This window comes from Phasianus colchicus, chromosome 9 (assembly GCF_987193195.1).
Source record: "Phasianus colchicus chromosome 9, bPhaCol1.hap1.1, whole genome shotgun sequence".
Classification (NCBI taxonomy): domain Eukaryota; kingdom Metazoa; phylum Chordata; class Aves; order Galliformes; family Phasianidae; genus Phasianus; species Phasianus colchicus.
In genome coordinates, this window is record NC_143444.1 from 2,923,532 (window position 1) to 2,937,585 (window position 14,054).

General features: G+C 52.5%; 1 protein-coding gene across 1 annotated transcript; it reads left to right on the forward strand.

Annotated features, from left to right (window-relative positions):
- Nucleotides 1-257: 257 nt before the first annotated feature.
- Nucleotides 258-13,768, forward strand: LOC149916734 (uncharacterized). Its single transcript, XM_090145756.1, has 5 exons — nt 258-636; nt 2,722-3,899; nt 9,498-11,354; nt 11,613-11,682; nt 13,593-13,768. The coding sequence occupies exons 1-5, from the start codon at nt 258-260 to the stop codon at nt 13,766-13,768; spliced, it is 3,660 nt and encodes a 1,219-aa protein (XP_090001882.1).
- The last annotated feature ends 286 nt before the right edge of the window (nt 13,769-14,054 follow it).

Here is a 14,054-nt window from a genome sequence, read left to right on the forward strand (position 1 = left end):
GTCGTCAGGACGACGCCGAGCCCCGGGCAGCCGGCTGCCCAGGCGGGCGCGGAGGGCTGCCGCAGTGCGCTGCGGAGCCCGCCGGGGCTCTGTGACGCGGGCCGGCGTCGCGCCCCAAGGCCATTGTGACGCGGGGCCGCCGCGAGGGGCCGGAGTCCCCCGGAGAGAGTGCCGCTCACTCTCGGGAGAGCGGCTCCGCGAGGAGGACGCGGCTCCCCCGGGTGCGTGCGACCGAGCGTCTGCGCGAGGACGCGGCGATGAGCGAGGAGCGGGAGAAGAAGGACGACCGCCAGCCCGACGCGGGGCTGCCACGCGTGCGCGACCGCCGACAGGTGCGGGCCGGGGAGGGAGGCGCTCGGGCTCGGCCGGGCCGCCGGCGGCCGTCGAAGTCGCCGCCGCGGGGGACGCCGGCCGCGCCTTCGCCGCCTCCATCCCGGTTCTCCTTCTCCCCGCAGGTGGTGCCGCCGGGCGGCCGGAGCCCGGGCTCGTCCCTCCGCGGCGTCCGTCTGCCGCCGCTGCCCGGCCCGGAGAGCGCGCGGGCCTCCGGGAGCCGCCGCGCACAGGTAGGGAGCCCGAGGGAGGCGGGGCCGGACGTCTTCCCGCGCCGCGTGGGGACCGCCCTGTGCCGGTGCGGCTGTGGGGAGCGGGGCGGCAGCCGCCCGCGGGCTGAGCGCTGCCCTCGGTGCTGCGTGCGGCGCGAGCGGCGAGGACCGCGCTCACTCGGCCTTTCTCCTCGGCTTCTCTTGCAGGCGGGCGGGCGGCAGTTCCTGGAGTCGGCGACCGGCGGCGGTGCCAGTGGCCAAAGCAGACAGCCTCAGCCACCCTTGCTGCCTCGCTTAAGGCGGGCGGGGCTGCCGGCAGCAGCACCCAGGCGTGCAGCAGCAGCTTCTGGGGTCTGCAAGCTGCCTGCTCTGCCAGCGGCAGCCTCTTCCACACCATCTCCAAGTGGCAGAGCACGTGCCGTGGGCATCAGGGGCAGCAGACTCCCAGTCCTTGCCCCGAGACCTCCGGGAACCTTGCATGTCCAGGATGGGACAGCAGGGGCTGAGAGCCGGGGTGCAGCCCTGGAAGTCTCAGCTGTTCTCGGGCGTCGCAGTGCCAGACCCAGACAGAACTACGTGGTGTCCCTGAGCTGTGCTGCAGCCGCAAGCCCAAGAGCCGGAGTGCAGCTGGCAGTACCAGGGCGCCAAGCACCTACCAGCAGCCTGAGAACACCAGCAGGAACGGCCCAGGGACTGACCACCAAGGCTGGGAAAGTCCACGCAGCTTGGAGAGATGCTCAGGAGGGCAGCACAGACACTCGTGCTGCCACTACACCATCTTCCAGAGCAGCTCAGAAGGGCCCAGAAGGGCAGGCAGGCGGCAAAGAGCAAGACAAGGAGCCCCTGCCTGCATTAGTGCCTGAAGATGCAGGCAACCTAGATTCTCCCAAGGCTGCACACTCTCCAGAGGAGGCCAATAATGCAGTGCTGTTCCCAAGAGTGTGTGAGGGGGGAGAAAGAGACGTAACTGCCACCACCATGCCTGAAGCCTTCAAACAAGCTCTGGGAGCAGCACTGAGACTGCAAGATCCCAGAGGGGTCAACCAGGTGGCCTACAGATGTTCTCCAGTACACCCAGCAATCTGGAGAATTCGGGATGAGGCAAGGAGGGAGCAGATGTTGTCCAGCTGGAACATCTCCTGGCCAAATCTGAGCATGCTCAGGCTGCTAAGACCCCAAGCAGCACATGCCAGTGCCAGTGCTACCAACAGTGCTCAGGGTATGCTGGACACCTGCACCACAACAGTGATGGTGGAGGGCCTCTTTCCTGCACCAGGGGAGCTCCCCTCCTGGGATGCTGGAGTGCGGGATGAACCGCATGATTTAGAAGAGATTGTTGAGACAGGAACTGCAAGACAGTCATCTGGTGACCTGCAGAATGCATGTCTTGCCCTGTCTGATGAGGCAGAGACAGTGTGTTCAGCTTCTCTTCTGGGCGCTGGTCTTGGGCCTGCAGGACAGCTTGAGCCATTGCCTGCATCAGTGCCTGAAAATGCAGAAAACGAGACCACGCACTGTCCAGAGGAGGTCAATGCAGCACCACTCCTGTCAGCATGCAAGGGAGGAGAAGAAGAAATAGCTATGCCTGTGCTGGAATTGTCCAAAGAACCTCTGGGAGAAACACCAAAACTGCAAGATGCCAGAGAGATCTACGGGGAGACCTATGGATATTCTCCAATTTTCCCAGCAATTCATAGAATTCAGAATGAGGCGAGGAAGGAGCAGATGTTGTCCACCTGGAACATCTCCTGGCCAAGCAACGAGAGCATGCTCAGGCTGCTGAGACCCCAAGCAGCACATGACAGTGCCAGTGCTACCGACATTGTTGAGAGTATGCTGGAGACCTGCACCACAACATCGATGGTGGAGGGCCCCATTCCTGCACCAGGAGAGTTCATATCCGGGGATGCTGGCGTGCAGGATGAACAGCATGATTCGGAAGAGGCTGCTGAGACAGAATCTGCAGGACAGTCATCTGGTGACCTGCAGAGTGCATGTCTTGCCCAGTCGGATGAGGCACACACCGTGTGTTCACCATCTCTTCTGGATGCTGATCCAGGGCCTGTAGAACACCTTGAGCCTCTGCCTGCATCAGTGCTGGAAGATGCAGAAAGCTCAGATTCTTCCGAGGCTGCACGCTCTGTAGAGAATGCTGATGCAGCATCTCTCCGCTTGTCAGTGTCCGAGGGAGAAGAAGAAGCTATGCCTGTGCTGGAATTGTCCAAACAAGCTAAGGGGGAACCATCAAGACTGCAAGATCCCAGAGAGCTCTACAGGGAGACTTATGGATATTCTCCAATTTTCCCAGCAATTCGTAGAATTCAGGATGAGGCAAGGAAGGAGCAGATGTTGTCCACCTGGAACATCTCCTGCCCATGCAATGAGAGCATCCTCAGGCTGCTAAGACCCCAAGCAGCACATGACAGTGCCAGTGCTACTGACACTGTTCAGAGTATGCTGGACACCTGCACCACAACATCGATGGTGGAGGGCCCCATTCCTGTGGCAGGGGACCTCCTATCCTGGGATGCGGGAATGTGGGATGTACACCATGATTCGGAAGAGGTTGTTGAGACAGGAACTGCAGGACAGTCATCTGGTGACCTGCAGAATGCATGTCTTGCCCAGTCTGATGAGGCAGAAATATCACGTTCAGCTTCGCTTCTGGATGTAGGTGCTGGGCTTAGAGGACACCTTGAGCCATTGCCTATATCTGTGCCTGAAGATGTGGAAGACTCGGACTGTTTCACAGCAGCGCACTCTCCGGAGGTGGCCAGCGAAGCACCCTTCTTCCTGTCATTGAGTGAGGGAGAAGAAGGAGAAGAACCAGCTATGGCCATGCCTGAGTCCTCCAGTCAATCTCTAGGAGAACCATCAATTCTGCAAGATCTCGGAGAGATGTACTGGAAGGTCTATGGATGTCCTCCAATTCACCCAGCAATCCGGAGAATCCGTGACGAGGCAAGAAGGGAGCAGATGTTGTCTACTGGGAACAAGTCTGAGCCATACAGTGTGGGCATGCCCAGGCTTCTCGTGCTCCAAGCAGCAGATGATGGTGCCAATGCTGCCGACACTGCTTGGGGCATGCTGGACATCTGCGCCACTACATCGAGGGCAGATGGCCACTTTCCTGCCTCTTGTGATTCCCAAAGCTGGGGTATTGGAATTAAGTATGCAGAGGAAGCGATCATTGACGATGCTGCCAGTGATGCCAGCACCGCTCACAGCATGCTGGATGCCAGGGACACTGCAGTGATGGCTGAGAGCATGCCCACGCCCTCCTGTTTTTGCCCTGATACCATGGTGGGTGTGGAAGAAGAATGGGAGGACAACCGTGAGGAAGAAGCTGCTGAGGCAGTCAGTGTGCCACCAAGCATTTCTCATTCCTCAGCTGGTAAGATGAAGACAGCAGCGGCTCGCCGCCGGATGCCAGCTGTCATCAGGAATGTGCTCCGGGCTCTGCGCAGGATTTGCACCTGCAGCTGCATCAGGGGACAGCAAGAGGAGAAGCACGAGGCTGCAAACACCAGGCAGCACCCCAGAGATGCCTAATTCCATCTTGTCAGTGTCAAATTATGATTCCATCCTGTCAACGTAGAATTCTGATTCCATCTTGTCAACATAGAATTCTGATTCCATCATGTCTACATAGAATTCTGATTCCATTTTGTCAATGTCGAATTCTGATTCCATCCTGTCAACGTAGAATTCTGATTCCATCTTGTCAATGCAGAATTCTGATTCCATCCTGTCAACATAGAATTCTGATTAAATGCCATCTTTATTCTATCCTGCCTGAGTGCTGTCTGATCTGTCACTCATGCATGGTTGGTCTCTGAGTGCGACTACTGGGCTCAGAGCACGGGGCAATGGATCCATGTGTCGGTGGTGGCAGCAAGTGCAGAAAGTGAAAAGAGACAACTGTACATTTGGCAATAACCATACCTTTAACAATAGCCAATAATATTAAATCAGTAAGTAAAACAAATAGAGCTATTTGTGTCAGCTGCTTTCCCCACCCAGGAACTCCCAGTGTAAGCCAAGATCCAGATGGGAATTCTTCAGTAGAGGTTGTGGTGTTTATGAACACCCATACAATATTACACTTCAGTGAATTCATCAAAAGCGTATCTAGTCCAATTTGACAATATGTGGACTTGCCATGTAATGTTTTCTAAGATGATTTAGTATCACGAGAACTCTCCACTTGAACATTTCCAAAGCAATTCAAATGCTGAGAGATATAAATCTTAGTTTGGCAAGTTCAAGTATTGCTACAGTCTACAGAATTTTTCACAGGATAGTGTGTGCAGGATAGTCCACAGTATAAACCATCAAGAGGAGTAATCCCAAAAACATACACGTCTCTTATCAAAACTTAGACACTTTCCAACAACCATGTTTTGGATGGAACTCCTGGACTGGTGTGACACTGAAAAGCATCAGTGCAAAAGGCTTTACGATAGATTTCTTTTGTGCCCACATCTAACAGATATTAGATGGGTCTCTTGATTCATTTCCCAGTTTGTTAGGAATTTGGAAACACTGTGGAGGAGTCACATGCAAATCATAATCAGTTTGAAAAAAAGGGGTGAAAGAAGGGGTCAAAAGAAATGGTATCACTGTGCAGGGAGTACCAGTAAGCCAGGATGACCTGTAAGAACTCTGAACCCAGTTGTGAAATTTAACAGATCCAAGGACTGATATCAATCACCACCCACACTCACAACAATGCAAAACACAATATGATTGCAACCAAAAAAATGTAATTAAGAGGTATACTCAGTATTCTAGCATGATCAAATCTTCAGTATTTCTGTCACAAAACACAAACGGTTAAAATCAGCCTTAAAATTAGCCTTTCTGTCAAGTGCCCACGGGGATCTTCTGTAAAATAAAACAAGAACCAACTTGCCCTTTTTGGGCTTTGTAAATATGGTTAAAAAATGAGGGAACAATTGAGGAAGTGTTGATTTCATATTACTTTTTTCGGGGTGTCTTTAGCCTTCCAAGGATATTTGGTAAGGGATTCTGTTAAGGTTAGGGAACTGGCCTCATGTTAGCTGAGTCAATCGCACAGGCTGGCCAGGGAGATAAGAGTGTTTCCCTGGCTTATCAGCCTCTGGATCATGACTCACAGGGGTAATTGGCAAGAGTGGTGAGGCCTTTAGACACAAGGTGTTAAATGGAGGATCTGGTTTCCCTTTGTGGTAAGCTTTCTAATGCATCCACCCTTCACTGCCCCCACCCCGGTCACTTGGGAGGGGCGAAGACATCAGTTTTTTATTGGATAGCTGCTCAGGTTTTGCTTTCCAGGTCTTGAGCTTTTGTTCTGGCCACCACTTAACTAATTTCTCTAACCTGACAGTGGGTATTCCATTCATCAGATCTCACGGGGCATCCTTTTGCCAGCCCAGTGTCCAGAGACAATTACCTTTATGATCAATATTCCGCCTATCTGTTTTTACTGACAATGAAACCCTTCCAGTCCCACTGAGCTTTGGGCTAGGTGGCCTGGGGGCAAGGCTGACCGCTGCAAGTCTTACTTCCCTTGGCTCAAATTTACTGGCGGAAGAAATCACTGACCCATATTTTCTTCCATAGTTGATTAACTCTTGGACAGCCTTCTTCCACGCCCATACGTCCCCTGACTGCAGATGGTTAGATGTTACAGTTCCTTCTAACGCTGCCCGGGTTCTCTCTCCCTGACACATAGCTTGTATCTTTCCTTGCAGTTGTATGCCTATGGGTTTCAATGACTCTGGAAGCCCCCTAATTAAAGCAGTCATTCTCTCAGGATCAACAGGCATCATCATAGGTGATTCGTGGTGTGGCTGCAGCTTTCTATCATACATCATTTGGAGACAAGCAGCCTTTTGAACGCTCTCTACTAACTGGTCGACTGTTCCAGTAATAGCAAGAGGGTATCCCTTTTCTAGAGGATTGAGACCACCTGCCCAATAGGCAGCCCTCTGTGTTAAGGACCAGGGAGCACCATTGTTGCCAGTACTTAAAAATACTCCTGGTCCCCAGTAACCTCCCGCTTCCTTTTCCATTAGCTGTATCTGGTCTCCACCAGTGAGACTAACCCTCCATACATACTCATTTTCTGACTCCTTTGGAGAGCGGCTGAAATCTTTTTTCAATTTTGCTAGTTCAGTGGCTGAGAAGGGAATTCCTTTAACATTCATTTGAGGATCTAGATCCTCCCTGTTATTGAATGCATATTCGGTTTTTATCAAAGGGTGCATCTGGGCTGGAGAGGCCTCTAATTTGTCTAGCCTTGCCTTCATTTCTTTCAATCCTTCTAGAGGGTAGATTTTTTCTTGAGGCAAACTATGGGCGACAGTATCGCTATTTTCTTTATACCTTAACTGCTCCTTCAGAACCCCTAGTAAGGGAGCTGCGTCATGCTTTTCATTTTCTAATGAAACAGGCCACAAGGGTAATCCATACCGTATGACATGGTGAAAAAAACCTCAAAACTGACGGGTTTGACTGAGATGGGCAGCCACTGCTTTGGGAGAGACTGGCAGATGATAATTGCTTGTGAATCATTTGTTTTGTAAGTATATATACGTATGCATGTATTATTAGCACTACTGTAATTTCTCTCTTATTTTTCTGCCTTAGTAAACAGTTTTTATCTCAACCAAATCATTTTTTTTCTGATTCTCTCCCCCATCCCATCTTTTCAAATAAGTGAATTTCCAGATTTGGACTTAAAATTTGCTGTCATACAAGCACTAACATTTTTGTTGTATTATGTAGATGTATGAGCAAACAATTCTCAAAAAATTACTGCCATGTCTACTTTGCTGCCAAATTTATATCTTCATATAAATATTTACATTTTATAGACATTTCCATTATTCCACATATTATGCTATTATATATTTACATTTATATACAATTACTATTTACATTTTATAGAAGACAAAAATCCAGTGACACTATTTCCCACTTCCTATATAGTCCAGTGACAATATATTTCCTATTAATAGAAAAAATGCCAATATAGGCATCTGAAACTATTGCAGGTTTCAAATGAAATAAGTTTTTAAGTAATATATCTGAACAAATTTCCAGGAGAAAAAAAAAACCAGCCTTTTTTTCCAAAACACAAGAGAGTGTGCTGGCAGGATTTTAACTACCAGCCATGGTGGTCTCAATTTATACACTGAATAAGATTTTCACTCTAGTGCCATGGCTATTCAGGAGACGTGTGTATGCTTAACGGGGCTGGCTGGCTGCACTCCACCATGCTGCTCTTTCACTCTCCCTTCTTAAAGGAACAGGGATGAAAATACAATGAAGGAGAGCTTCAGTTGAGATAAGGACAGGGAGATCTCTCACCAAGGACCATCGTGTGCAAAACAGACTCAAGTTAGGGGACGAATGTAAGTTTCTGTCTGTTAATAGCAGACTAGAGCACTGAGGAACTAGAAGCAAACTAAAAACATTTTCCCATTCACTCATTCTCTTCCAAGTCGTCCCCTTAAGTGGAGCAGGGAACTGGGGCTATGGTCGGTCCCTAAAGCTCTGATGTTGCACCACACAGGGTCCCTCTCACGGCAGCCATCTTTTCTAAACCAATCCCTCACGGGCTTCTGACAGACTGCAGCTCTTCAAGCGCTACTCTAAAGTGGCTCCGTACCCCGGAGTCCATCCTGTAGAAACTGCCCCACGGGCAGCACTTCCCCAGAGCTTCAACACCACACTCTCCTCTTCAAGAGCAGCAGCTGGCCCAGCCCTCCTGCCCCACCGCGGCCCTTCTCCATGGCCGCAGCTCCGGCCCGGGGCTGCTCCTGTGGGCACAACATGGCTGCGGCCTCCTGCAGGCCGCGCCTACCATGGGCTGCTTCATGGCTGCAATGGAGATCTGCTCCGTGTGGTGCCCACGGTCTGTAGGGGCCGGCCTGTCATATGTCTCCTGCTTTCCTCTTCCCTTGAAACAGAGGGTGAGGTATCTAAATGGACTGTTCATACCCTTGTTTGTCTTCCTCAGCGATTGCCACTTCCTACAGCTTCTTCACGTGGTCCCTCTGCACTCTGACCACAGCACAACTCCCTGAGATGAGGCCACCCCAAATACCCTTCAAACAACATCTGGTCAACCACATCCTCTCTTGGGATGTGCTTCTGGGTTAAAATCTACTATGTGCTAAAGGCATACTGTTTCTCCAGCCCACGGTGGTCACAACACGTAGCACATCTTCATGCTGTGTAGCTTTCAGCAGAGTTGCTGTGTCCCTGTGGCCACGCTGCAAGCACTGCTGAAGGCTGCACACTGTCTTTCCTTGCTGCCCTCATTTGCCTGGTTGTCTGTCTCTTCACCAGCTGATTGCTGAATGAGGGTTTGAGACCCACTAGTACCATCTGTGGATAAAAGGTGTAGTCTCTTCCAGCCAGCCAGGAGCAAGCTATCACCCAGAGCAGCCACGAGGATTCTCCAAAGAAGCCTGGGAACAGCTACAACAATTGCTGTGGCTCTGTGTGTTGCTCCCAGTCTTAATAATCAGGCTTAATGATCTTCTTAAAATACAGTGTTTGCAGTGCCTCTGATATGAATCAATGTTTAAGAAGGGCAAAAAGGGCTGCTTACTGCAAAACAAATACTCGCACAGAAAGATTAGGCATTTGTTTAGCAAGCTTAATTAAAAAGCTCTACTTGGTGCCTCTTTGAGGATCTAAACTCCTTGATAAAGAAATAACCCGTTTTTCCAGTTATAGCTTCCTTTTCTTTGTAAGTGGTGAGTAGTTTCAAAGATCAAAAGGCCAAGTCTCATACGCCATCTTAATTTGAAAGATATTTTAACATTCTGATAAGCACAGTTTTGGAATGCTTCATTTTGTTTGCCTCACTAGTCAATGTGCAAACTTAGGGTAATTAAACAAAGTGATATTTCACAGTCAGTCTTTGCATTTAGACAGTGAATGTGTAAGTTTAAATAGGAAAATCTACATACTCTCGGGAGAGCGGCTCGGCGAGGAGGACGTGGCATTAGAGTCAGCAGACTCCCAGTACTTGCCCCGAGACCTCAGCACACACCGCAGATGTTGTCCAGTTGCAACACACGGTGGGCAAACTCTGTGAGCGTGCCCAGGCCCAGTGCTGCCAACACTGCTCAGGGAAACCTGGGCGTATGCTCCGCGACATCGAGGGCTGAGGCTCAGATTCCTGCCTCTGGTGGTTCCCGAACCAGGGATGCTGGAGTGCAGGTTGAGCTGCAAGAATTAGAAGAGACTGCTGAGAGGGAATCCGCAGGATGTTCACCTGGCAAACTGTGGAGCGCATCTCTTGCCTCACCTGATGAGGCAGGCAGCATGCCTTCGGCTTCTCTTCTGGCTGCGGACCCTGGGCCTGGAGGACACCTTGAGGCTTTGGCTGTAACAGGTCCTGAAGATGGGGAACACTCAACTTCTTCCAAGGCTGAATACTTTCCAGAGGAGGCCAATGCAGCACCTTTTTTCTGGCGAGCATGCGAGGGAGAAGAAGAAGAAACGGCTACCACCATGCCTGAATTCTCCAACCAGTCTCTGGGAGAAGAACAGAGGTTGCAAGATCCCAGAGAGGTCTACGGGGAGGCATATGGATATCCTCCAGTTCACCCAGCAATCCAGAGAATCCGGGATGAGGCGAAGAAGGACCAGATGCTGCCACACTGGAACATCTCCTGGCCAAATAGCATGAGCGTGCCCCCGCTGCTAAGGCCCCAAGCAACAGAAGACAGTGCCAGTGCAGCTGACAGTGCTCAGGGCACGCTGAGCATCTGCAGTGTGACATCGAGGGCTGAGGGCCAGTTTTCTGCTTCTGATGATTCCTCAGCCAGAGGTGTTATAGTCCAGGACTCGCAGCTAGAGTTGGAAGAGGCTGCAGAGATAGAAACGGCAGGACAGTCATCTGGCACCCTGCAAGTTGCATCTCTTGCCCCATCTGATGAGGTACACGCTGTGTGTTCACCATCTCTTCTGGATGCTGAGCCAGGGCCTGCAGGGCACCTTGAGCCTTTACCTGTATCAGTGCTGGAAGATGCAGAAAGCTCAGATTCTTCCGAGGCTGCAAGCTCTGCAGAGGAGACTGATGCAGTATCGCTCCCCTTGCCAATGTCCAAGGGAGGAGAAAGAGAAGAATCAGCTATGGCCATGCCTGAATCCTCCGGACAAGGTCTGGGAGAAGCACGGAGACTGCCAGATCCCAGCGAGATCAACAGGGAGCCCTCTGGGTACTCTCCTATGATCCCAGCAATGCGGAGAATTCGTGAGGAGGACAGAAACGAGCAGATGTTGTCACACTGGAATATTTCCTGGCCAAGGAATGTGAGAAGCCCCAGGCAGCGAAGGCTCCAGGCAAGAGGTGACGCATTCAATAATGTTGGCGCTCGTCAGGGCATGCCAGGTATCTGGCCCACGACATCCCGGGCTGGTAACTGGTTTCTTGACTCTGGTGACTCCAGAAAGTGGACTGTTAGACTGCCAGTTATACTGGAAGAGTCCAGTGATGACAGCGACAGTGCTGCCAGCACTGCTGAGGGCACGCTGGATGCCAGAGACAATGCAGTGAGAGATGAGGGCATGCACCCGCCCTCCTGTCCTTGCCCTTCAACACTGGAGAATGTGGAGGAAGACTGGGGATGTGACTCTGAGGAAGATGCTGCATCAGAGGCAGTCAGCATCACATCCAGCACATCCGATGAGCCATCTGGTGAGGTGGAGGCCATTTCTTCAGCTTCATCTGTAGCTGCAGATCCCATGACTGAGGAGCATGTGTCAGCATGTGAGGGAGCAGAAGATGTGGGCCCTCAGCATGAGGTGAGCAAGGTCAGCACCAGGCATGAATTGGAGGCAGAGGCAGGAGTGGTGCCTGGAGTGTGCGCTGTGGGGAGATGCCTGGAGATGCTGTCTCCTTTCCAACCAGCTCCATGCATTAGGGTGGACAGCCCCTCTGTTATTCCTGCCTTGCCTTCAATCAAAGGGGCCTGGAAAGGGGATCCCTCCCCTGGACCCCTGGCACCCACACCATCACCAGCCAGTGGCATACAGGTGTGTGGTTTTGTTCTCTTCACACAGGTTTCTGCAGAGGCTGAAGAACGTGCACAGAGCTCCGTGTGCTTCAGAGATGCACCGGAGGATGGCCCAGGTACATCCCCAGACAGAAAACAATCCCAGGGAGGGACCTGTCAAGCTCAGATGGCCCACCAAGTGGCATGGAGGCTGACAGCGTTCCATGCGCTGCCATATCCAGGCCAGTCCTCCCAGGGAAATTCCATGGTGGTGGGTGGCACGGCCAGACACCTACCTAGAGGAGACCAGGAGTGTCCCAGCTGGATCAGGGCTCCTCAGGTGTCTCACTGCAAAGGCTTGGGTATTCCCTACATTGACATCATCATTCCCCCTTATGAGGATATCATCAGTATACAGATAAATCCGGACACCGTGGTCCAACGTGAGCTTCTCCAGCTTCTGTGCCTATGCTCCAAGCGCCAGAGTGGGCGAGTGTCTGTACCCCTGGGGTAATCAGGTGACTGTGCATTGCACTCCCTCCAAGTAAATGCAAAATTGATTGTCCTCCACCTTCTTCAAGGGGACCATAAAACAGCTGTCTTAGGCATCAATGGCAGCCAGAAAGGGATGAGCCTGTTCCTGTAGGGCAGTAATCAATTCTGAAACATTTGGGGCAGCTTTTGCTGAAGGGGCAGTCTTGGCCTCCAGATGCCTGTAGTCCACTGTAAGGAACGTGTCTGAGCCATACAGTGTGGGCACGCCCAGGCTTCTCGTGCTCCAAGCAGCAGATGACGGGGCCAGTGCTGCCGACACTGCTTGGGGCATGCTGGACCTCTGCAACATGACATCGAGGGTGGATGGCCACTTCCCTGCATCTTGTGCTTCCCAAAGCCAGGATATTAGAATTAAGTACACACAGTAAGAGACCATTGACAGTGCTGCCAGCGATGCCAGCACTGATCACGGCATGCTGGATATGGATACCAGGAACACTGCAGTGATGGCTGAGAGCACGCCCACACTCTCCTGTTTTTGCCCTGATACTGTGGAGGGTGTGGAAGAAGAATGGGAAGACAGCCATGAGGAAGAAGCTGCTGAGGCAGCCAGTGTGCCACCAAGCATTTCTGGTGAGATGAAGACCATGCCTTCAGCTTCCCCTGTGGCTGCAGGACCCAGACCTGAGGGACATTCATCTGCATGCAAAGGAGCAGAAAGTACAGTCAATTTCAAGCACAAGGTGAGGGAAGTCCATGTGGTCAGGACCAAGTGTGAAATGAAGGCAAAGACAGGAGCTGTACTGGAGTGTGCACTGTGGGGAGATGCCTGGTACTGTCTTCTTTCCATCCAGCTCCATGCAGAAAGATGGACATCCGGGGTTACCCCGGCTTACCTTCATGTGAGGGGCATGATTGACAAACCAGGAGAAGATAACCTGGAACTTGGAGTATTGCTGGCAAGGAACCTACAGGGCTGGTTTTGCTCTCCCCTCACAGGTTTCCGCAGAGGCCAGAGGAGGTGCACAGAACTCCAGTCGTATCAGAGAGACATCAGAAGATGTCCCAGATATGTCCCCAAATGGAGAGCCTGCTGAGCCTGATCAGCCCTGTGAGCAGCTCGGAGGCTGGCAGCACTCCATGCGCACCATTCTGCTGTGCCCAGGACAGCTTTCCCTCCCAGGGAAAAGCTGTGCTAGGGGAGCACGCAGGTCCTTGCCTGGTGCCCACCCTGCCCCTTGCCTATTGCTATCTGTCTCCCATAGCAACCGCTGCCAGACCACATGCTGCCAAGGTTTCTGCAGAGGACAGAGGACCTGCACAGAGCCCCAGGTGCTTCAGAGAGGCACCGGAGGATGGCCTAGGGACGTCCCCAGACAGAAAGCCATCCCAGGGAGGGCCTGCCCAGCTCAAATGTCCCACCAACTGGCACGGAGGCCAGCAGCGGTGTGCGCCCTGCCATATGCAGGCTCATTTTCCCAGGGAAAACCCATGTACAGAGCAGGCAGGGCCTCGCCTCTGCCCCTTGCCTACAGCTCTCTGTCCCCCTCAGGTTCCGCAGCCGCACCACACGCAGCGGCTCGCCGCCGGATGCCAGCTGTCATCAGGAATGTGCTCCCAGTTCTGCGCAGGGTTTGCACCTGCAGCTGCATCAGGGGACAGCGAGAGGAGAGGCACGAAGCTGCAAACACCAGGCAGCTCCTGGAGATGACAAACCCAGTCCTGTAGATGTAGAATTCTGATTCAGTGTTGTCTTTATTCTCTCCTGGCTGAGTGCTGGGCTCAGAGCACGGGGCAATGGATCCGTGTGTCGCTGGTGCCAGCAAGTGCAGAGAGCGAGGGCGTGCAAGCCATCCCAGGGAGGGCCTGCCCAGCGCAGACGGCCACGAAGCAGCACGGAGGCCGGCAGCACTGCGTGCCCCGCCGTATCCAGGCCCACCGTCCCAGGGAGAGCCTGCAGCGGCCCCTGCCTGCAGCGCTCCGTGCCCCACACGCTGCCGCGACGTGCCGCCAG